This window comes from Trachurus japonicus, chromosome 15 (assembly GCF_045865225.1).
Source record: "Trachurus japonicus isolate A0001 chromosome 15, Traja_1.0".
Taxonomy (NCBI): Eukaryota; Metazoa; Chordata; class Actinopteri; order Carangiformes; family Carangidae; genus Trachurus; species Trachurus japonicus.
The window spans coordinates 17592253-17618387 of record NC_140921.1 but is presented as its reverse complement, the minus strand read 5'-3'; the positions used below and the strand labels follow the sequence as shown (position 1 = coordinate 17618387).

The 26135-nt window shown below is 41.3% G+C and overlaps 1 protein-coding gene across 1 annotated transcript; it reads left to right on the top strand.

The window, feature by feature from the left end:
- Positions 1-787: 787 nt before the first annotated feature.
- Positions 788-25714, top strand: loxl4 (lysyl oxidase-like 4). Its single transcript, XM_085800080.1, has 15 exons — positions 788-898; positions 2049-2384; positions 3244-3545; positions 3625-3839; positions 9888-9926; positions 10363-10576; positions 10683-10860; positions 17333-17487; positions 17581-17748; positions 18196-18358; positions 18449-18692; positions 19714-19829; positions 20139-20275; positions 22931-23042; positions 23131-25714. The coding sequence occupies exons 2-15, from the start codon at positions 2069-2071 to the stop codon at positions 23199-23201; spliced, it is 2430 nt and encodes an 809-aa protein (XP_085656206.1). The 5' UTR covers positions 788-898; positions 2049-2068; the 3' UTR covers positions 23202-25714.
- The last annotated feature ends 421 nt before the right edge of the window (positions 25715-26135 follow it).

Sequence of the window (26135 nt, the reverse complement as noted above, 5' to 3'; positions counted from 1 at the left end):
ACTCTATGCCATGATGATAGGTTACGCTGTAGTAACACACTCCTGGGTAGGGGCGGTATGGTATATTCTCATCGGTCACGTTCACCATGGCTACGGTGAGGCTGAGCAGCCTATTTTAGAGTTGGTGGTTTGCGGCAATCTCAACAAGGAAATATCTACCCTGTGGTATAGGGAGCTTCTTTAAGACACTTGCAACGTGATGTTTGAAACTATTCTGGAAGCAGAGTCCTTCCTGTTGGTTACATTTACACACGTTTAACCTAGGGTTGTGTAACGCTCTGAACGTACAGTTGTGTAAAGCATCCTCAGCCTATCAGAGACGAGAGGTGTAGAGAGGCCCAATCAGAGTAAAACACACGATTTGATAATGAAAATGGATCCCGTTATGTATGAAGTCTGCTCAGGTACTAAACATCCATGAGTCTTGTGGTTACTGGAGACAAATTTGTCAAAAATGCACCATCAGACTCATTTATCTGAGGAATATGTTTCACCTCAGGCCTAATTCACAAATGTTTAAAAGCAGTAGCCTATAGAAAGTATGTAAATAGCAGCAAAAAAAGAAACAATTGGTAAAAATGAGAAATCTCCCATCAGTATAGGAAGCCTACGAGTTGGATTTTTTTTAGATTTTATTGGAACATTGTGGCGCAATATCTAATAAACTAGCTTTATGTCTTAGCATGTGAAATAATACTTCTGTATGAGCATAAACGGACCTAGAGGGAAAGAGAGCACAGGAGGGGGGAGGGAGGGAGTGAGGCTGGGAGGGATAAAGGGAGAAGGAGGGAAGAAGGGAGGATTGACTAAGGAGAGCATTTAGTAGACACACTCCTTCACTCAGGCACTCTCCCCTAGGCAGTGACGTCCACCACTGCAAACATTCGCTGCCTGCCAGGTGAGTGAACTTTCACCCTACCTTTTACAGGTTTTCTAGTTTAAGAATATTTGAAAATCTACTCTTACTAGATTTTTTCAATTATTTTACATCTTGTGTTTTTCCCTTAAAAATGTATGCATCTGTATGAAAGTGTAACAGGTGTTTAAGGGGGTTAAATACTGGCATAGGTTGCTTTTGTTCTCTCTTGCTTTTTAATTTATTTATTTTTTACTTTGATTGAATTTATTAAAATAACAACTGTAAAACTGCAAAAGCTCAAACATTCGTAGAGTATTTGTTTTACATTGTGTTTTCAAGAAGCAACTACAGCTATGAGGTTTTATGTAATAGAAACTAGATTTTTTTTTTCACTGTAATTTACTTGAGACTGTTTGCTTGTTGTTGGTTTGTTTCTTTATAATTTTATCATCAGAAAAGTGGATTTTGTGTACAGTATTTTGAGCTGAGTGTAGTCCTGTGGCCTGCAGTGATGTAGTGTATCAGTGTGTGTCTCCACCGCCGCCTTCTTGTTTGGCTGTGACACTTGTTACCTCCAGTTAAAACCTGCCTCATGTTTCTGTCTGGTTAGTTGGCCTTGGGGGATGTTTATTCATGGGGGAATTGCAATACAAACGTGCGCCAGTGTGTCTCTAATTATATGCTTACGTTTGACACGAGACACAAGTATGTGTTTTGGCTTCCATTGTATCACTGCAACATTTATACTGTGGCACTGACTGAGATCAAATGCGGGTAAGTATCTCTGTGCCCGTCTGCACTCAGTTTCTACCGAAGTGGTAACTGTCACATCAGCACGTGTGATGCTTGATAACGAAGGAGCATGCCGGTGGATGCTTTTTATTTTCTTGCCTTCGACTACCTGAATATTTTTGTCCAGAGGATGTCACCGTTGGTCCGTTTAATAACCAGGCTGCTCAGGCTCCTTGAGGAGTTACTCTGAAGTCTTCATGCAGTAGTAGTTCAAGTCCCAGGGGAGTATCTGGAATTGAATTGATGGTTTTCATTATAGGGAAACCAGCATGTAGCTTCTTGATTTACAAGCCAGTTAAATGACTCTACTGGTCTAAATAACTGCGACGTCACAAACACTAGTGAACAAAAGTAGAATAAACTGACTCATGGAGACTGTTTGAACCTTTACCTGCAGGCCCCCTCCTCTCCGTCACGATGACCCGCGCCCTCTGCTTCAGCTTCGTCCTCTTCCTCTTCCTCGTGTCTCTCTGCTGTCCCGCTCGCGCTGACCCTCGGCGGACCGCGTCCTCTCAGCGCAGGTCGGCGCGCGCGCCCGCAGCCAAGGTGCGTTTGGCGGGCAACTACGCGCGCGAGGCGCACGAAGGGCGCGTGGAGGTGCTGCACAACAACACCTGGGGGACCGTCTGCGATGATGAAGTGAACATCAAACTGGCCAACGTGGTGTGCCGAGAGCTGGGCTTCCAGGGCGGCATCACCTGGGCACACAGCGCAAAGTATGGAGAAGGAGAGGGTGAGTGAATTGCAATTAAGCCACTAAAATTGTTTACCTGTAATGACATTTTGGCAGCTGTTAGCATTGGAAGACACAAGTGTAATTGATAATATCAATATGGGCTATGGCCGTTTAGCTTTAGCTTTCACTAGTCTCCAAACCCTGCCAGACTAGCACAAGGCCTACTGACACACTTAATTAGAGCAGAGCCACCTTAATCATAGTAATTACACCCAGGCCTCTCCTGCTATGACAAGTCTACTCTGATTAACATCTTAAATAGTTTAGGATGACTCAATGGGAGCCATACATACCGTACCATTATGCTCCAAACTACAGTATCTCCCAACAATTCCATGCTACAGTGTGTGTCCCACAGCTCATTAAGTGTATACATGGCTTCATGAAAAGACCACCAATTAAGATACAACTGGCATCATAAAGTGACAAAGATAACTTGTTGTGGGATTGGAGTCTACATCTTGTTAAGGCCGCCTGGCAGGCTGGCAGAGCAAATATATGGGCCGAAAAAGGGCATTTGTTTTAGAATAATAACAGCATTCACTTGCCAGAGTTGTGCAACACTTGCTGTGGTTTATGGACATTCTTTACTGCTGCTTTTAAATCCAAATTACAGAGAAGGTTGAATGGATTCAAGGAGCAAGATCTACAGCACCCTGCCTTGTAAAATACTGTGTATCTACTGCTAAACACACCGCTAAGGTGCAACCCTAAATCAGCCTGCCAGTAAAAGTCAAGTGTTGGGTGTTTAGGAACTGATTCGGGCCCTTGTGTAGATGCACTGCCCAGTCGGTCTATTGAACAAACAATGAAAATCACAATGACTGAAGTAATGAATTGTTTATCCTTCCACAAGGCCCAATATGGATGGATAATGTACGCTGTGAAGGCACGGAGAAGTCCCTGAAGGACTGCAAACACAACGGCTGGGGGGTGAATGACTGTAAACACTCTGAGGACTTGGGGGTGGTGTGCGCCACTGAGCGCAGACCGGATCAGACAGCCAGCAGAGGCTACACCACCGCTGCCAGGCCCAATGGCAGCCCGGCTCCTCAGTGGCAGGGCGCTGTGGACACCCGCAGACATCCATCATACGGCTACTACGGAAACGGACATCAACAAGAGATCCCCAGGTTCCAGAGACACAACAACTACCCGGTACGGCTGTTTACCTCTGATACATTTCTGTGCTCTTCTTAGAAAGATATTTAACAGTAGATATTGTGTGTGATTTCAGAGTCAGGGTAAAGTGCGGATCGAGGAGGTCCGTCTTCGTCCCATCCTCATGGCTACCAAGAGGAAAACGCTGATGACAGAGGGTGTGGTGGAAGTGAGGCATGCTGGGAGATGGAGGCAAGTTTGTGACATGGGTTGGAGTCTCAACAGCAGCCGGGTTGTGTGCGGGATGCTTGGCTTTCCAGAGGCGACGCAACACAATACTAAAACATATAAGTGAGTATGAATCGCTCTTGCTGCTCTCCTCCACTGGGAATGACACAAATGAGACATGTGGCTATTGACTGTAGTTCACAAGGGCAACATGCTAGGCCATTTGTCCCATTGTGAAATGAATAAGCACATCCAGAAGAATAAAAAAAACACAACAATGGCATCCCGTTTAAAGCAACTTTGAATAAAGGCCTTTCATTGGCCTTATCTTCCTCCCCCAGCTACTGTCCCTCTTTACTCCCCCTCCCATCCTTAGCCTCACAATGATGATAAAGGGATCCCTGTACCCTCTCTACTGCCCTTTCTCTGCACCTCTCTCTAGGCAAATCACCTCTCCTCACCTCATTGCCTCTCTCTCACTCTCGTTCCCTGTGTTTCTCTGATGCTATCTTCAACTCGCAGGTCTCAGACAAACAGCCCCACTTTAACTTTTAGATTCCCATGCCGAGGGGTGTAATATCACCATTGATTGTACTTTAACTGTCCCATCGATACCATGTGTGTCACAGAGTTCACTATAGAGGAGTGGGATGAGGATCCTTGTAAAGCGATTGGTCTTATTGGCAGGGAAGTCTCGGCAGGCTTGAGGCAGCCATGCATCTATTCACATGTAATGCAACAGTGCTGCCTGTGTGTGTGTTACAGATCTTATTTAAATACTTTCTGTAGGGAGCAAGGAAATGTAAAAATGTTTAATTTTGTCTTAAAAAGTAACAATTAAAGAACCATCCTGAAACACATTCTCACACTCACACACACACACAAACTGTACAGATGACACATGCGCTTAAATTACTTTTAGGTGTCTCCTTTTGCCCGTTGTACATACATCTACATTTCCTCTCCTGTAAAAAAAAAACTGACAGTGGTTTTTGGGGAAGGCTCTACTCTTTGACCACAGTAGGACCACACATTAGCAGAATTACTCCATTGCTATTTTAAGAATAAATAGTGTCTGACCATTTTCTGTCGTCAGTGGAAGGGGGACCTAGTTGGATCTTCTCCTGGAGAGCTGCTGGCTCTAGGTGATTCACAGTTTAGCTATTCCTTGCCTCTCTTGGCCAGGGTTATTCTGACTCAATTGGCAACAGACCACAACATCTGCTCTATACTCTAGTTGCTAGATTCCTCAAGCTACTGAAGGCTGTAACTGTTGAAGGGGTAACGTATTTGTTTTATAGACTTTTCTAACTTTTTATTGACTTGACAAACTCTCCTATTGGAGCACACTCGCCCCCCTACAGTATTTCTGCATTGCCCTTGAATTAAGCTATCACTACTGAACTCTGTGTTATTGGGGACACAGTGAAGCTATAACTGGATTCTATTGTTGTAGGAGGGCATCATCAGGCATCATATCTTTGGTAATAAAACGGTCCTCAGAATGAGCTGTCGTTGAACAGCCCAGCCTGACTCTGTACACGTCCCATACAGGATCATTTATTAGAGCAAGGCTTCCCCCGCATTGCAGGTGTGATGCTTTTCATGCCCCTCTTCGATTTTCTATCGCAAAGAAGATTCGATATTTAATGCAAAGAAGGAGAGAGGAAAAGTACAAGTTAACAGCTGAGTGAGGAATTATATGGGTAGATTTGAATGGCTGCAACAAGAGATTTGGCTGCTCACCAAGAAGAGAGATATGACAAAGGACAGGGCTGCTGTAGCTTGAAGGGCTTGGAGTGAAGCCTGCGGGGAAGCTGTTCACTGGCTGTTTCAAGATGTTGTTTTTAAATCTCCCTCTAAGGTCAAGAAAAGACACTTAAACAATAGCACTCCTGCTCTTTTAATCTGCCCTAAGCCACAACAAGGTGGATAATCTATTCACTCAGCATATCTGATTCTAAATGCACAGTTTGGGCAAAAAATTATGTTGATTTTTCATTGTGTGTGTAAAATATATGGCTATATGGAGGCGGCTGTGGCTTGATATATCTTGGTTTGCCTGTCCTGTGTATGACCTGCTGTTTTGCTGAAGCCTCAGGCGCTATACTGGTCTGAACCACGATGATGTGTTTGTATCCAAATCTGTACCTGTTTTTTATCCCCACAGATGCTTATTTGTTCTCTCTCAATACATGTTTTTGACTTAAGACTTAAGACGCCCAAAAGTCCCACAGCTACCAGTGATGTACTCCACTTATTTTACAGCATTTGGTTTCTCAAATCAAGATGGAGCCTTATCTGTGCTGCTGTAAATGAGATGTTTATATACGACCAACATTAAGCAGAAGACTATTTGGAAAACAGTTCATTCTGTTTCAGCCTGGACTTATGGGTAATTGTAAGGATTGCTCTATGACTGAAATTGCCACTGTAATTACAATTACAAAATGTGAGCAAAGTCACAGAGAAAGAGTTGTGTGTGAGACATCATAATGTTCAGTTGTCATGTAACATCTTCCACTTTACCATTTGCCAAGACAGCTTAGGATTGTATTGCATGGTTTGACCAAATTTAGCCGCCGACACTCCCCCCCGTTTCTCCACCTTGCTCCAAGTCTCTCAGTCCATTCTTAGAAATCTCAGACCATGCCATGTCTCTCAGCTTCTTGTGTCTCTTGGACTTGACTCTGAAGATGCTGTAATTACAGGTTGGTCAGGACCAAGGCTCTCCGGGGTTTCTGCTGAGAGTGAAAAAAAACACCCCCAATTATAGCCGTGTGTGAGAGAGAGAGAGTAAGACATAGATAGTGTATGAGGGGGAAGAGAGTAGGAAGAGAAAGAGGAGTCGGAGAAGAAGAACATGAGCAGCAGTCAGACGAGCCAGATTTTCGCTTGCTCGTGTGAAATATGTCCAATTACAGCTGCAGTTTGCAGCACAGCCTGCTGTGTCAGCAGCTGTCTGTCTTCCTCTGTCACCGTAGTGATTTGGGGACTTTGTGTTTAATTATGTCTCAGCTGAATTTTTCTTATGATGAGGGTATCATTTCCAGGCTTTTGGGTGACATTTTCTGTGACCAATTTTGGTTTTCCTGTCTGATGTCTTTGCGATCTTTCTCAAGGATCTTCTCTCTAATTTATTTTTCCCATATTTCAATTTCTGTATGCATGCCACTGGATTTTTGTGGTTAGCAACAGACTGTTGAATCCAGCTGTAAAAACAGAACTGAAGCAAACTGATTTTTTTATCACTTTTTGCATACAAACATTTATTTCACATGCAAGACCCTTTCCATAGATACTCTAAAATTTTATTTTAAAATATTTAATGTTGGCTTCAGCACATGCTCCGAGAAAAAAAATGTTCCAATTGTCATTGTAATAAATGCCAATATCTTTAAAATTAGGGGATTAAACTAAAAGATTATAGTAAAATGAGGATTTCTACACCGATAACATGTTCCCAAGCATCCAAAAATGATTGTGTTTTCTGCTGAAGAAGATACTAGCCACTACTGTGTGTAGTCAACAAGCTCTCTGTGAGACAATAAGAGCTCAGAATCTTGTGGTGGTACAAATAGAAAAAAATGCAAATAAAATGCAGATGCAATTACGAGTTCCCTGAAAGTGATAAAAAAAATACTGAAGAGTTTCTATGGGCAATGCAATTCATATTTTAAATCCCATTCACACCAAGATTATCGCTTTACTATTTAGCAAATAATCAAGCAAATAAAATATACATTGATTTTGTTTTTAGCCTTACAAGACAACCTAGAAATAACATCAGGGAGTAGTGTGAATGTGATAAAAGCCAAACAGTGGTATAATGCTTGTCTTTTAACAGGCGGGCGGGACTCCCTATCATTAGCCTCTGTTCTCTTGGCTCCACAACAAGTGCTGCATACACTGTTTGGTTAAGCAAGACTGATGAATGCTATGGAGTTGGAAAACGAACTATTACTGAGGCTGTCTATACTGTACTTACATCGTATTACTACTTATATCCCTCATATGTAAGAGAAAGACCTGATTTTTAATGAATTTATTTATAATTTAAAAAGTGGTATTTAATCGTTTTGAATGGCGTTCAAAATTAACAAACTGCTGAAATTCAGTCAAATTAAAGACCTGGAGGTATCATTTATAGCCTGCGTAGTAGTCCTGTTGGTTTCTGAAGAGGGAAAATGGTTAGCTGATTGGTCTGTGGTGAGGTCACAAACAAGTCACAGACATCTTTGCCTTATGGGAAAATGTCTGTGTGTGCATGCTTCACATTGACATGTTACTGCAGAGCCACATGGTAGACACATTTAGAATATTTTACAAGTGTAATTCAAGGCACTTTAAAGAATAAGTGTTAAATTCTATACAATGTGTCAGTCGCAATTTACAGTCGGTCCCGTGCCAAAGTTTTATTTAGAGTCATCCACATGTTTTAAAATTATGGGATTTTTCTGCCTCATCAAGTCAAAAGTTTGACAGAGCTTTGAAATGTAGCAGGCGAGGCTATTTAAGCTGTTGAGATTTCATTCACAGATGTTTATAATTGAAGCTCCTCAGAGATGTATTTATGTTTCAAATGGACCTGAAAGTGACCTGAGGACCATTTGAAAAGTGGTGTTCTGAAATAGCATCTGCAAATTGCAAAACACCCCTGTTTGCAAAATTATTGCTAAATTGAATGTATACTCATTTTCAACAGCGCATCGTTCAAGTATTTTCCCTTACTTTTCCAACTACTGATATTTTGGATGAGAGGTCTTTTCTAGTGACTAACAGCATCAGGAAACAAGTTGTTACGTGCTTTTGGAAAGTGTACAGTCAGCAGCCCGTGACTTCACGCAACCATTGACATAACATCATGTCAGTGACAATGCCTCTCTTGATTCCAACACTAAGGATCAGTTTGTTTTTAAGGTTGCCTGCCTTAACTTTACGGGAATGTTTAGAGTTCATGTCAGAAATACAAATATTGACCTGCCTGCACTTTCATACATGGAGTTTATTTTAATGAACATTTCTTCACTGTAGCCAAAAACAGCCTGTAAACCATTTGAGCATCCGACACCTGTGATACCTTGCTGGATGTGAAGCTCTTTAGAATTTAGACTTGAAAAGATGCATGTTTGTGTGTATGTGTGTATTCATGCTGTAGCGTGTGCATCTCTTGAGTGTTTTGATGTAATTCATGTGAATGTCGGTGATGGTGCATGCGCTTTGCAGTGGCTTGAGGATGCCCTGGCATGGTTTGGCACATCTGCTCTGTGTGTCTGCCAAGAGAACAGAAGGCTTTCCTCTCCATCGCTCTCGAGTCAGCCCGACTACTTGGTGCATAAATGTCTCTTTGGTTCTTGCATTTCTCAGTCGTGCAGCACAGCGTTGTGCCAGACTTTTTGTTTGTATATCGTGCCTGGTCAAACCCTGTTTTCCCAGAAATGTTGTACATCACTGATGTTGAATGTTGTGATTTTTTTTGGACTATGAGTGGCTTTGCAGTCTAACGACATAGTTCAAAATATCTTGTGGTTTTTTTTTTTTTTTTTTTTTAATCCTTTTATAGTCCTGACATCCTGCAGTTGTGGACACATGTCTGTTATATTGCAACAAGCATTACAAAAGTCTTACATTCAAAAGGTCTTTGTTAGTTTTTGTAAAGTAAATGTGGCTAATTTGGGTAAAATTACCCAGCACAGCACTTATCCTTATATTAGTGGGTACAGGAAGCACTGTTGCCTTATGATACACTGGCCACTTAAACTAAACATAAATACAGCAGCACACATTCCAGATGGAAACATACTGTATCCTTCATTGCCCATGAAGTAAGAAGGACAGAAAATGCTGAAACAAGGACTGTCAACTCTTCCTCAAACTACCAGCTGTTAACATCACTGTACCTTACTTAACACACTCCATAATGCCACGTGAATAGCTCATTCTGTTTTTATTTAAAGAGGTCCTATTTGGTCATTTTTCAGATAGTCAGCCCTGAGCGGTGTCAATTTCAAGTCATCAGTAAGGACTTACTCTCTGTGGCACAAATACCACAAGTTACATGAAACACAAAATAGATGCTACAGGGGTTTCTGTGTCTTTGTTGGTACCTCCGCAAGTACACACAGAGCTGGCCAAACTAACTAACATCCATTTATGTTTTTTCTCTCATAGGAAAATATGGGATACCAAGGTTGCAGATCCATCGACAAGGTAATGAAACATTTCTTTGCCATACTTTACCATTTTAGAACTGAGATAATGGTCTATTAATAAGTTTAACTTCCTTGCCTTGAAGGTATAACTATATTTTTCATTCAGATTCTTATTTATTTTGATGGGATCCTACACAAACACTTAACTTTTGCTACATTTGCATCACATCGTGATTGTGTGTTGTTTGCTTGTGTTTCCAGCACAGTCAAATCAGATCAAACCAAACCCAAACAGTTCTGATGAAAGCAGATTAACCAAATTTTCAATGTTAGTAAACACTAAGGAGGGATGTTTTCCCCCATATTTAGCTTTGATCGGGTCAAAAAACAAGTCATAAATATTTAATGCAATTGGGAGATGTTGAAGATTTAAAGCCAAGTGTCTGGGGATCTTAAATATATAGTTCTAAAAATGTGATTTTGTTTCTCTCCAGATTGAGCGTCATGGCAAAGAAGAAGGGATTTTGGGTAGAAAAAGTTCACTGTCTGGGCACCGAGAACTCCCTGTCCGAGTGTCATGCTCAGTTGTCAATCCCACGTAGTCCCTCCCCTTGTAAGAACGGGAGACATGCAGTAGTCAAGTGTGTGCCAGGGCCTCAGTTTGCTCGTATGTCCTCAGGAAGACCTCAGGCCCCTTATCCAGTTGTGGTAAGAATAATAAAGTCAGGTCTACACAAGCAGAGTACAATACAGTATGATTTGAAACTGCCCCTAAGAATAAGCCATGGTATATTCTCTCTGTTGCCCTGTACAGCCTGTGCGTCTGAAGGCCGGCCCCAGGCTGGGTGAGGGCCGAGTGGAAGTGCTCCGAGATGGTAAATGGGGGACCATTGTGGACCACATGTGGGATCGAACAGCAGCCAGTGTGGTGTGCAGAGAACTGGGCTTTGGGACAGCCAAAGACGCCCTGCAAGGAGCTTTCATGGGTCAAGGTAAGCGACAGAGACACAACTTCGACTGGAAATTATGCAAAACTCTACATTTAATCTAGTTGCTTTGAGTCTGCAATTTGGATGTCTGAATGAGTTTATCGTTGTGTGTCACGGTATTCCAGAGAAGACGGAGGGACTTTTCCAGTCGTTTTGCTTATCTAAGATGCCACACCTGTCTGCGCTGACTGATCAGATACTGTATGGACACGTGTGTTTGTCTGTCTGTGTATGTTACCTTGCAAGGCTGCAAATGTGTTGATTGCAGTATTTCCCACTGTGATTACGTGAGCCCTGTGCCAGGGCTACCAGCTGCACAAACACTTTGCACATGCGCACATATACACACATTCACACACAAAGTGTAACACTATAAGCCAGGGTGGTTTATGTGGTGGTTCGGTCTTTGGTAACCTAAGCCACAGACATAATCTTTCAAACTTCAAGTAAGCTTTTCATTCACTCACTCACTCACTGCTGTGGTCTTTTTGCTTCGATTTCAAATTTCCAGCTTTGGTGACATACAGGTTCAGTCTGTATCCAGCTGTGCCAGTGGTGTCCCCACCCCTGCGATATATGAGAACAGTTACCCCATGCCTCAGGCTAGGATGTAGTCTCTAATCATGCTGATCAAGATGAAATATGGGAGACAGTCTGCTGGTTTAGCTGTCTAGTTGATCATACATGGGATATTTTTGTGTATGTCAAATGAGTCCCTTTTTACCTTTTAACCTTTGAAATTGAGGTTTCTGTAGATGATGTCACTTATTCTACCTCTCTTTTTGATGAGTGTCACAGAGCTAAAATCTAGTTTGGTTTGCTATTCTGAGGGAAGTTAGTGTCGCATGCAACGTCTGGTTTCAATCAGCTTCTTTAGTCTTTGGATTACAGTTCAGGTTTAAAGGTGTATAATTGTCAGGAGAAGTCAAAAACCTTTCAATTTTGGACCTAGAATAGGTTTTGGCAGCACTAACCACAAAGCTACATTTGTGTTGCAAGCGTGCAAGAGCTAGCATGTGTGTATCATGCATGATTGTGTGTAAGTAATAAAATTAGACTCAAAATTAAAACATTAAAGCAGATATCATCGGCACGGCCGTTTCGGCTAATGCTGTGTTCAAGGCAGGCTTTTGAAACCGTAAGTTACAGCTTCAAGTCACAACTACGACTTGGTAGCGTTCCAGGTAACCCGTAGCTCGTGTTTTTACCGTCCTGTTGTCTGTGAAAGTTCCCTATAACGGCCACTCGTAACTTCCGACCCGTGAACTCGTACCAGTTCGATCTGGTACGAGTTCACGGGAAGGAAAAACACAAAGTACGAGTTTCCTTGAACGCACCATGAGTTAGCAGCCCCCGCCCTTGTCAGGCATCAATTGGTCCTCGTGCTACGTCACCACATTCACGCGCATCCCTTGGCTGCACACACAGCCCTTCATGCCGTTCTCTCCCCTCATTGGATAACACTTGTATCCCACAAGGAAAATTTTCTCCTCGGGTTACAGCAGAGCAGAGTGACGGAGAGACTCGTGTTTAGGCTGAAATACTTCATGTAAGTGATTGCTGACGGAAAATAGGACTATTTAGGACTTATATTAACAAAAACATTCCACTGATATCTGCTTTAAGATGTGGCTCTGCAGCTGCAGTATGGTTTGACAAAATGGCAGGTTTAGGCTACCCTCCATTTCATCATATATTACTCATGTCTGACTCCTATACAATGTATATAAACTATTTTTAATTAAACCAGTATCTTAATTGGCATTAAAAACTGTTCATGTGGTTAAAGCGATATTTCAGCTTTTTTGAAGTGGGGTTGTATGAGCTACAAATGCCCCAGTACATTGGATGCAATAGAAAGGTCTCTGCTCTCCCCCACTGAGAAACACCCTCTGTGCATCGCGCTGCACAGAGACACAGGCAATACACTGTTGTCAATGAGGGACGATTAATCAGTGTATTTTCGCCGCTTACAAGAATTCCCATCTCAAAATAATACACCAGTTTAAGAGTACGATCTAAAGTAAAAAATTACAGGGCAGTTTGTTTATCTGGAACTACCCAACTCACTCAGTACTCCTTGGTACTCTTCCACACAGGCAGGCTCCACAATGTGCTGTATTACTATTACAGTACTATTACTATACTACGCTATTACAAGTAGATCTTCACACATGTCAAAAACATTAATCCAAATCCAAATCCAAATTCTGTTTGCATAAATATTAATTGGGTAATATCGTAAGTTAATTTATGTTTGTGAGGATGCCGGTTATAGGCACCATAAAATATACAGTTTACAGTTTGACTTAATTCTTTAGTGTTTCAGGCTTTCTCTACAGGGATTATTCCTGTGGCATAACTGATTTAACAGTTCAGCAGAGTGGTGGTCTGTGGAGAGAAAAGGGTTGTGTGCCTGATTGTATCAGCGTACAGTTTTGTGTATGCTACCCGAGGGGAATGATTTTTTTCTGCCAGTTTTCCAGACTTGTGAGATTCAATTGTTGGTGTACAGGGAGAAGGGAAGTGAGAAAAGTACATGTGCTGCAGGGTGCCAATGTAAAAAAGAAATCAGCTGCTCACACTCTATTCTTGAAGTGATGAAGCAAGTTCTGCCAAGTCACATTTGCCAACAATATAACCAGTTTTATTACTTATCATCATCATATTAATCTAACCAATGTGGGGTACATAGGGGAGACCGGGGTTGGTTGGCACACTTTTCACTCTTTGCCATAGCACTCTGGCATCATTTATGTGAGAATACTCAAACCAGCATCAAATGAAAGGTTAAGGTGTCAGCTTTAACTAAACACATTTCCATGTCCACAGTTATATTCTAAAATCAATTTATTTATGAATAAAATCATACTGCGCACTTGTGCCAACCAGCCCCGACACGGGGTTGGTTGGCACACTTCATGGGGTTGGTTGGCACAATGTAAAAATGAATGGATGAAGCAACCAATATAATAATAAATTGGAAATTTAATTCCAATATATTCAAATTTAAGGAGATAGCATAGTGCATGCATATATTTGCATGTATAACACTAAAACAGGGCATTTAAGGCCACAAACAAGATAACACGTACACAGAACATCAAACAGTAAATGATTTGAGCTTCTTTTTTTTTTTTTTAAAGAGAAAATATTCAATGAACATATAATTTATTCTTAAATATAGCATATCACCTCTTTGTATTTTTATGTCTTTCCATCTCACTGTGTTTTAGATTTGCTGTGTGGGGTGGAAGCAGATTATTTACATTAAGGCCTATATAGAATCACTGGTGTTACAGTATTGGCATATGGAGGCTTTGTGGCCCATTTCACTGCATAAATCATGTGCTCATTTCTTCACTCAGTGCCCTGAATTGTATGAAATTATGTTTAATCACATTTAATATATGTATACTGCATTTTGGGGTTGGTTTGTGTGTGCCAACCAACCCCGACATGAGTGTGCCAACCAACCCCGACCAAAATAAACCCACTTTTGTGAATATATGATGTTGCCCAGTTAACATCACTCATCAAAGACTTTCAAGTTTCATATCAAATTGAAGCTGACTTCTATCTCTACAAACTGGAAGTAACACATTTCCAATATCTTTATCCAAAGCAATTTTATAACACTTTAAGTGCGGGGGGCAATTTTTTACTTTTGGTACTAAAAAACAGATTTTTTGCCCTCAGCAAAAAAGTGAGTAATTTTCAGATGTTTTAACAAACTAGATAAGTGCAGCTCAAAAAGATGGTCATTTTGATGTCACATTTGTGAGTCTGTGACCAACAGGAGGCCAGAAAACAGGGGTGTGCCAACCAACCCCTGTAGCCAACCAACCCCGGTCTCCCCTACATGTTAATCAGCACACTCATCACTCAGTCCTCAGTCCGTTTGCACTTTGAGCCACTGCACATATATGAACCAAAATAGCAGGTGCACTTGGAGACGACCACACAGCCTGTGTGCTCAAGACCTACCACTTTGCGTTTGTTATTGGACTTGCACGATTAAAATACTGCTCTAACACACCTAACATATGTAAACTGTATGTACATAAGCTCTTTTTTTAGACTCCCACACACACACATGTATGCACACTCACGGTACAGTAGTCTCCCTTTTTTCTGTATCTGTCTCACACTTACATGCATGTTGCCATTGCTGGATGATTGGACTTCAAAGTCCTCTCACAGCTTCCTTTCTATAACATGCAGTTTGTTTGACATTTTACTGGGACATATAATTTTCCATGTGCTTGAAGGCCACATAAACACAGGCCTATATGATGCTGGAAAAGGCCGAAATTAGACTCTTTGATGGGACAAACTCTCACTGAGAAACAAATTCTGAAAGAGTGAATTGTTTAGATGTACTTTTGGACAAATGTTTCATATATGTATACAGGTAATTTACTCTCACCACACCTCAACATTTTGGGATAGATGGTAACACACCCACACCCTCACATCACACTGCATTACACTCAGGTACACTTGCTTTGTGTCAGTACGTGAGAAATCCTCAATCTGTCAAATCTTCTAGTCTGTGGCAGTAAGACCCCACAGGAGAGTGCTCAATTATCTATGATAAGCAAATGTGATAAAGGTTGCGCTCTACTGGTTGAGAAGGGTGGTAGACAGCAGCTTTGAATGTAGTCTCACTCATCAGATTTGTCATGCATATACTCTTAACTGTGTCATCTTCTAACTTGATAACCAGCTTTGAAATGCTTTTGACAAAGGAAATATCAGTTTGACGCTGGTTGGCTTCTCCTATACTGACAGGCAGGAACATCTGTTTACAAACTTACACGATCAAGCACTTGGCTGAGAAACAGAGCTATCGAATGACTGAACGTTTGTGTTAGGCATCAAAAGCGACGTTCCACGGAAAGAAAAACACTACTCACACTACATTAATGTGCCGAAAATGGAGTGTAATTTCAGAGAGGAAAAGAACAGGGTTTCCCTTGTAACCACTAACCAACTATTTGTGCTATTCTCAACAAGAATGTGACCGATCTTACCCTCTTTCCATCCCCTTAAGCAAATTTTCTAATCTGTCCAAATGATCTGTGGCATCTGCCAATTCTAATTATATAGTAATCAAGCTCAACCTATGTCTTGTAAATACTAAATTTAAGATACCACTTTTATATTATGCCCCCTTCTTGCTCCCATAGCTGTTGTCAACCTTAGCGATTTTATACTAAATTCAAGCCTTGATCATTTAGGAAACTGAAAGTGAAGAAAAGCTCTGTTCAGACTCCATCTGCTTCAACTCCAGTCATCATTACATTTATCACTATCATGTGTTAAATTACAGGGACTATGTTTCTATTTCCCTTCCTGACCAACATTGTTATTTTTTACTGTGTAATTTTTTACTGCGAAGTACATATACCGTACATATAGGGCACTATACATTAGGGACTGAAACACCCCAACTTACTGTGTGTGTGTTTGTGTGTATGTAAGTGTGTGTGGCCAGTTTCTTGGAATTTATTTCAGGGTTTTGTGGATTTCCCAAACTAAGGTTTAAAAAAAGCATGTCACTGTTCATTTTGAGCAGCCCTCGAGGCCCCATGTTTCTGTTGATAACTTAAACAGTGGAAGTTTGGATCTACTTTGTGGCCTTTAACATTTAGATAGGGGCGGAAGTGGTTTAGATGTGTCTTTTTCACTCACATGAACCCACGCATGGTGACCAGTATGGTAGCAGGCCTACAATCTACCCAAACCAACGCAGGGACACATTGGGTTAGGCTGCAGTATGGTTTCTATCATTTCAGTCATCTTCGTTTCACCCTTCTTTGTTGGTTTTCCTCTTTTTTCAGAAGTTTGTGTGGTTTTGGTTGTGTTTATTTCAACACTAACCAACCAATTTCCAAGTGTGCAGTTTGTGACTTTTGTTTTAAGAAAACACCAAAGCCATAGTTAGTTGTTTTCACCATTATGTCGACAGCTGTTTGTTTTCAGCAAATCTTAAGCTTTTTCTTCCATGTCGTTGAGAGATTATCTGGTTTTATACAACAAACGTATTTGAGTGAAAGTCTTTTATTTTGTCGACACTGATTTGGCCTTATTTGTTCACCCAGGGTGGTGGACTACACACAGTGTTGTTGTTGTTGTGCCAGAAGCAACAGAATGGTGGTAATGAGGTGTGACAGATGCCCAAAGTAGATGCTGGTGCTGGTGCTGCTTTGCTTGCAGGAGCATTTTGTCATGACAGATAGGAACTTACTTTTCATTGTTGGATTAAAGTAGAGAAAGCTCATTCACGTGAGGAGAATACAGAGCCTTGCTTGCATGTGCGTCTTTGCGTGAGAGCGGCTGCTAATGCCTGTGTATCTACTGTGGGTGGCCTCAATGCACAATGCATAGAAATGTAACCCTTCAGTTATGAGCAAGCTTCTCTAGTTTACAACATAGTCCTTAAATCCACCATGTTTTCCTTCCTCTTCAGGTACAGGACCAATCCATATCAACAATGTCCAGTGTATGGGATCAGAGCGTTCCGTCTTAGACTGCTACTTCCAGGAAGTCCAGCCATGGACATTCAAACACAGCCAGGACGCCTCAGTACGCTGTAACGTCCCTAAGACCGGCATGGAGAACACGGTGCGAAAACTACACCATCACAAGACACAAACTTATTGGGTTTTGCTGATACGACATCATCCATTGAATCCCTTTGATCTAATGGATTTCTAGGTGCGGCTTGCCGGTGGTAGAGTCCCATCAGAGGGCCGTGTGGAGGTGCTGATGGAGGTTGGAGGTCGCAAGCGTTGGGGCTCTGTCTGTAGTGAGAACTGGGGCATCAACGAGGCCATGGTGGTTTGCAGACAGCTTGGTCTGGGCTTCGCTGCCAGTGCTCATCAGGTAACAACACAATATCCATTACTGCCAAGATGGCAGCAATCTTTTTCATTTGATCATGATGGCAGTTCCACCCTTTTACCTTGTTAATTTTGAAAATGCCACAACATACACCTGCAATTTATTACCAATGTCTTATCATTAGTCTAAAGGATGGGCATGATGTCCTGAATGAGAAAACTATGCAGCACTCCCACCTCTAAACCAATTAGTGTAATTTTGAAAATGTCAGACTAGAGTAGTTAGAGGCATCAATCCTTCAAGATTTGACAAAATCCCATTAGCAGTGTCTGAGTTATCGACAAAAGAACAAACAAACGTGTTGAAACAAATCAGCACATGGAGACCAATCCATAGTGACAGTGACCTGTATTCACTGTGACGGACAATAAGCTATGCAACTGGTCAGCGACAGAAAACTTGACAAGCCCACACCCTTCTTTTTGACAGGAGACCTGGTACTGGACCGGTGACCCAAATGCAGCTGATGTGCTTCTCAGTGGGGCTCACTGTGTGGGCACAGAGCTTTCAATTCAACAATGTCGTCGCAACAACCATGTCCATTGTCCCCGTGGAGGTGGAACTAAGGCTGCCGGGGTCAGCTGTTCGGACAGTAAGTCGAGCCATCTTTCTGTTGCTCCCCATCTTCTCCTCTACTTCTGTTTGAATCCTAACATAACCTCTCACATCTGACCTGCTTCAGCGGCACCTGACCTCGTCCTGGATGCCCAGCTGGTCCAGGAGACAGCCTACCTGGAGGACCGACCCCTCCACCTGCTGACCTGTGCCAATGAGGAAAACTGCCTGTCTTCATCTGCTGCTCGGATGAACTGGCCTTATGGCCACCGACGCCTTCTGCGCTTTTCCTCCCGCATCATGAACCTGGGTCGGTCCGATTTCAGACCCAAAGCCACAAGAGAGAGCTGGACGTGGCACCAGTGTCACAGGTATAGTTGCTTGGGTGTGTAGGTTGTTGCAATGAAAACAGTTTAAATACTTGCTATATGTGGGAGAGTCCAGTTGCCTTTTAAGTGTTTTTGGGAAAACTGTGGTTGTGGTAGAGTGTCCTGGATACAGGTGAACCGTGGTTTTTAAGGGCTGTAAATATTCGTATAAACACCTGTTCTTGGTTCAAATTAGCTTGTACGTGCATTAGTGACATAGCTCCTTCCATGTTGAGTAATTTGAGTTATATTTAATTTAATTGCATTCAATTGCTTCCAGGAAAGAAAACATACTGAAGTGTAATCTCTGTGCCAGCGGTTCATGTGGTATGACAAGGGGGTCTGCAGGTAGCATTCCACGTGACGCGACCATTAGACAAAAGAGCCTTTGTCTGTCACCCGGCCTCAGCAGCACTTTCTCCGTTAGTTGTAAATAGATGACATATTGTCCTCAGGTGGACTCTTAACACATTCCCCTCTACCTCTCAGTTTCCTCCCTTCAGTGTGATAGTTTCTTGTGAGATGACGATAGCACGTTCAGACCTGTCGTCATCAGCGAAGAAGGAGTCGTTTGAAGGCCACAGTACAGGCTGTGTGAGACGTGTCTCAGTATGTTATAGGTGGCCTGAAACAGTGTTGTCGTCTCTCCAGGTTCATTAGCCGCCGTGCAGCACACGTCTGCAGAAATGACGGTTGAACAAGTCCAGTTACCACAGATCGGTGTAATACAAAGCACAGGGTGGCCCATGGGCAAGTCAGGTCTGCCTCAGTTTGTTACAACAACACATCAGAGGTATGGATGTGTGTTTCAAAGCCCCCCATTCACTCAGAATAAGTACACAGCACTACCAAGCTGGTGCTAAAACAAGCTTCTGTGAGAGGTGTTACGGTGACACCCACGCTCATGTTCAAGCAGTGAGGTCATTAGGCTACAAGCCATAGGGAGCCAGTGTTCAGTTAGTGTAAATGCACACACACACGCACACACACACTCTCACCTGGACTTTACCCTCTCTCGTCCTAGGCACTACCACAGCATCGAGGTGTTCACGCATTACGACCTGTTGACTCTAAATGGCACAAGGGTTGCAGAGGGACACAAGGCCAGTTTCTGTCTGGAGGACACGTACTGCCCTGATGGTAATGTTCAACACTATTCATTCCCAGTCAAATATTCTTTCCCATTAGGAACAGGAAATTAATATCAGTATTCCAGCTACGGCTATTTAGATTTTTACTTTGTGGTTAATGTATTAAATCGCTGCCGTTGTTTGTTCACTCTCCATTTGCTTGTTAGATTACGGATGAAATGGCTCATATGAAAAAGCAGAAATTACATGTAGTCCAACACAATACAGGAAGCTTTTTAAAAAAAACGGAGAGGGCCAAGCATTAAATTAATTTTGATGTTGTGATTGATAATTATTTTGGTGTATGTAAATGTGTTAGGACTCCAGAAGCGGTTCTCTTGCTACAACATGGGTGACCAGGGCATTTCTGTGGGCTGCTGGGATACCTATCGCCATGATATCGATTGTCAGTGGGTTGACGTGACAGATGTACGGCCAGGAGACTACATCTTTCAGGTCAGAGGTCATTTCATTGTCACTTACTTCTCCTCTTTTGCACTTAGGGTATATGTTTCATTATTGCACAAAAATCATATATTATTACTTCATGCTTTGATTTACTTCCTTACTAGGAGTTTCATGTAAATGAGAGAATGCATTCTTCTCTAATAAGCATAACTACAAACATAACTACCTATAAAAACCACAGTGTGACTTCTTCACACCAAAGCTTTTGTACAGATTAAAACCAACAAGATGCAGTTTGTCAACTGATGAACTTAAGAGGAGCTGGTATTAGATTTAGATTAGAGGGGCTTGGTAGCTGTTCCCCCTGCTTCCAGTGTTTCTGCTAAGCTAAGCTAACACACTGCTGCCTGTGGCTTTATAGATACTGTACAGGTATATGAATGGATCAATGAATCAATGTTTTCATTTAACTCTGACAGAAAAACAGCTAACTTATTTCTTAAAATGTGAAATCACTCTTTTACAGCCAAAGGGATGTAGCCCATAAGAGAGAGGTTCTCGGGCTCCCACTTCCCCCTGGATGGTTAGGGTTTCTGTCTATTTCAGTAAAACTCACCGACCTCCCTCATCACAGTCATCACCTCAGCCATTCCTCCGTCTGTCATTACTTTGCCCGGGGTCACTCAGTCGAGTCATTGTGGTTACTTTACTAAAACACATCAAGGACTCCATCTCCCATTATCCTCCATTTCCAGCTCAGACTACTGATCCCACCATGGTATGCATGCAGTAGTCCTCAGATCTTAGCATGCTGCCAATTACATCCTAGCTGTTGACAACCAGTGCAACTCACTGTCTGATAATTGCTGCTGTTGCCCATTTTGTACGAGAGGTCACACTTAGTTTTTGTAATTACACCTCTACTCTTCATTGAATGCACGGGTATTTAATTTACTCATTATAGATGTGACACATATATAATATGTGCAGATGCATGTGCCAAGGGAATGTATTTTAAGCATGTTGAGTAGGGTGTAATTATAAAGCACTGCATTGCTTCAGGACAATGTGGAGGCGGACAGAGGAAAAGAATGATAGATGAGGACAGACATTGGAGTTGAGATAAATTAGAGAAAGAATCTGAGAGAAGAGCTGAACTTGAAAAGGCCAGGGTCATTTGAGGAGACAAAAACAGGACAAATATGACAGACGAACAGAAAGCTAAAGGTAAACTATGCAAGAAGTAGCTCTTTTGTAAGGCTGCAGAATCAGAAAAGTCTCTCTCTCTCTCTCTCTCTCTCTCTCTCTCTCTCTCTCTGTTCTTTCATTCATCTGGTAAAGTACAGATTTCTGATCCTGAGCTTTGCACATAGATTCAGAAGACCTACCCTTGAACCGCCAAGTGCTAATGAAACACACCAATTACCCAAATTAACTATTGCCTCCCTCTAGTCAAGCAGCACCTAGTGCCCCCTTCCATTAAGAACGGCTAATTTGCCACCAAGGAATTTCTCCTGCCCTGTTTTTATTTTTATTGCCACTTTCTCACCAAGCAACACTTTATGCCTCTAAACCAGCCCCCTGCTAAGGCCTCATACACTCTGGTCCAACACTGTAATTTACCCTGAAAAATTAAGAGACACTTTTTGTGCATTCACAAAGTTTTTTCAAAAGTTTTCCTTCCTTTTTTTAGTGTAGCGTAGTGCGTTCCTTCTCCCCGTAGCTGTTTGGAACCTGTACTTAAAGTGGGTGTAGCAGTTTACAGAGCAGCTATTAGAGTAAATGGCTTCTCAGTATTATCACCAGGCCAGATTAAGAGAATGGTTGTATCAGCAGTTATAGAGCTGCTCTTCAAATGACAGGCTATGACAGCAGCACTCAAAATAAGGCAGATTTCAGACATGTTATCCTTTTGTATAACTACTCTATTGCAACACACTTAAATTTCAGGCTATTCAGTCATTATTATTGCGTACCTATGTTAGTGGGAGGAGTAGAGCAGAGTTGGCCTCTGTCAGAGCAGGGGGCTACACTGGTAAAACCACATTACTTGAATCTCAGCTGTAAAGTAGCAGAATTTCTAACACAGCCCATGATCATGTTTGAAGTGTCTTTGTTACATGTTTTCATACGGGTTATAAAATATTTTACGATGGGCTTCCCTTAAACATCTACTAGTATATTCCATGCTTACATAAGACACTGTAAAAATGTTTTACCACCACATGTTGTATGCCCAGTTGTAGACTAGACCAAGTGGTCATCATTCCAATGCTGAGATCACAAGAGAGTACTATGTGGTGTATTTATCTTTACAAATAGGAATAGTGTATGGAAAAGTCATCCAGCTTTTTATAGATGAGAAAGGGATTGACTATAAAAAACAATACCAGCCGTGAGTGCTGTTTAATAACAGGCCCTCATTTTTACATCCCAGTGCTCTTTATTTTAAATGGTTTTCTCAGTGAGTAGAGAAAGGAGACTTATTCCTTGGTTTGTCCGTGAGCCTGGCCAGCTCAAGATACAATATTAGATAAAAGTGGAAAAACAACAAAGTGATCAATTTTCCCTGTTTCCTAATAAATGTTTGTCGCAGTGATGAAACGCACAACTACAAGTTCCACAGTCAGAAACATCTTCTGTTGTGATATTGCATGAGGCTCATTGTCAACAGCGTTTGTGAATGATTGTGTTGTTTTGCAGGTAGAAGTAAACCCTTCAATGGACATGGCTGAGTCAGACTTTATGAACAATGTCATGAGATGTCGGTGCAAATATGACGGCCACAGAGCCTACATGTATGGATGTCATGCAGGTGAGGACAGAACACCTTACTCTCATCGTCATCTCTCCCCTGTTGTTTGTCATTGATACAGTAATTATGCACTTTTTTTCGCTTGTAGGTGACGCTTACAGTGCAGAGATCGAAGACCTGTTTGAGCACCAGAGGCAAATTACCAACAACTTTGTGTAGCCCACCCCAGGGCTCGGTACAAAGGCCTTCCAGTGGGGCCCAGAGACTACTCAGGGTGGGCTGAGGTCAACGGCCCTTGGCTCTTGGGACCTTAGCACCCACAATAACAGAGAACACACAAAATGGTTCCTGTTCCTTGGCAGATGCGGATAAAATATTCAGAACATCATAACACAGCCGCAACCATTGCAGAGACTACCGCCAACAGGAGTGACACACTTGACAACAAGAGTGAACAGATGGCTCAACATGTTTTTTAGTCTAGTCATATATGATAATGGATATTGTTTTAGACTATACTGATTTTTATCTATACTGACTACTAGTAACTTAATTTAGTTATTCCAAACATATGAAAGCATTAATGTCATATATGATAGGGAAACATGTTGGGAAATCTTTCAAAAATGTAATTTAGATCATTTGTAGCAAAAAGTACTAGAATTGGGTCTGTTGGTATTATTTTCCAAATTATTCACTTCTTGGATCATTTGTAACTGTTGCGCTTTTACATTACTTCAATATTGGTGCTCTTTATCAATACTGTATGTTGATATACTAACCTCACTGCATTTCAGGTGAACAGTGTTGTACAATGCATTTAGGGTAGATTTTTTTAAAGGACAATTAGGTATTTTACTATTGCTTTGGTTTTAACAAAATCATAGTTTTATAAAAGTGTAGCCATGCTCTAAAAGTTTTGCTTCTCATCTAGAATAGGTAAGAAGAGGTCAAATTATTTTTATGGAACAAAGCACTTTATCTTTTAAACATCAGTATTCTAGTTTTGCCCCCATACTTTTATTTTTAATTAGCCACCAAATTGATTTTTAGGGTGTTTATCTAAAAAAAGATACTTTTATTGTGTTTTTACATTTCAGAAAGTGAAATATAAGGTTTGTGTTTAGTTTTCATAATAAGTGTACTATTTATGCTGTACCTTTATTTATTCATGGAATTCACACTTACACAGCATGCTCGGTTAAGAGTTTGTTAGCTTGCATTTAATTAACAATGCTGATTTTTTTTGTTTTGTTTTTCAGACATAATTAACTGGGGAGGAAAAACAATCTCATACAATAGTTACAGGACATAATATTAGAACATACCCATGATGCAAATGATTTATTACTGACATATTTTATTTTAGTTATTAAAACGAGTGGAGCTGCAAAATGTTTCTCTCACAGCCTCTGATGGGAGGGAAGACCATGCTGACAAAACCACTGTATTGTGGTAGGCAGGCAGGCTGGGTTTTGAGAGCATATAAAAAGCCTTTTAATTACGTCTGTTTGGGTTAGACTTAAGGTTACGGTCAAGGTTAGGGCTATAGCATGTGCTTTATAAAGAAACACTATGGAATTGTTACTTGGAAATTTGGATTTCCAACTTAACACAAGCTACTAGGAAGAGTTTCTGAGAGATTTAGTGAGGGGGATGGTGATAGGAAGAAAGAACGAGAAAGTAAGACAGAAGGATAGAAAGGGATGAAGTTTGGAGAAAGACTTATGCAGACGTACAGTTTTTTTATTTTACTACCAGAGCTGCCTTTTTGTAGACAGCCATACGGCGACCACAAGCTGGCATTTTCAGCTCTCCAACGAGAACAACATGTTTGTCTGAGAGAAAAAATAAACTCCCAGATTCACGCTTCAACACAGTAAACAGTGGCCTTATTTTTCCTTAGGGCCGGCAACACTCTATCTTTCTACACGTCTTTCTTTGCTGAATAAGTACGTTTTTAGCACCACACCAAACCATGATGCAACTCCATTTTCTTTACAACATGGGACTTGTGTTAATCATGTTGTTTTGCCCCATTAATGTGTGGCTTATTGTCTTGGCGGTTAAACCCGTTTAGATGGTGTCTAATGGACAGTTTCCAGGACACATTGTGGAAAGGACACGTCACTCATAAAGGCTCATGTAGACTCATTAATTTCTTTAACAGATTGTCTTTCTCTTCACTGGCCTTTATGATTTTGACCCACCAACTTTTTTGGAGGTGTACCTTTCTAAATTTGCTTTTCTAATAATGAAAACCAGTCCAAACACTAAAACTGATGATACTAATGTTGGAAAGTCTAAAATGAGTGTTTGCTGATATACTTTTTTTGTTCTGTTTTGTGCTTGTGTACAGTTCCTATTGACATTACCATGGTCTATTCTGTGTGTTATTTTAAGTTATATGACATTTCATAGCTTCCTTTGGTTCATATTCACCACTCTCTATATTACTGTATTTATACCCTTGCTAGCGTAGCACTGGGATGTTGTTTTCCATGGCCAGTTAGACTTGTATTTTGTCTTAAACACACTGAGAGTGTGCACTGAATTGTGCTTTATCAACAATTATATTCACTGTGCTCTCAGGGACATTCACCTCATCTCAAGAAAATGGAATATGTTTCATGTGATGTGATTCAGGTTGTTTTTAGCTGTGATGCGTTCATGACGACACCAAATGATCTTCCAAAAAGTATCCTGTACCCATGTTTATTTTGTTGGGGGGGGGGGAATTCAAGGTATGAAGGTGAAAAGCTTTGTTTGTGTTTAGGAAAGTTTTGATTAACTGTGGAAAGACACTGGCTGAGTCAGAGGCAAATTTCAGTTAAAGAACAAATCACATTGCATTCATTCATCATTACTGTGAATCAATAAAACTTCATCACATACTAAGTTGTCCTCAGCTTCCTGCCTCCTTCTTGTTGTTAATGCATGACACTGCAGAATAGTGGTTGTTGAAAAAGTGTTTTCTCTGCACCAGGAACACAGTTTGCTGTATGATGCATAGCATTTTCCGGGTTAGAGGGGCAGTCTGGGTTCTTGGTTTTTTAGACACTTGCAGCCCAGTGGTATACTGGGCTTTTATTTTACAAGGTTCCACTAAAATGACTTGGCTGCCCAAAGACAACCCTTTCAAGCTGTTAGATT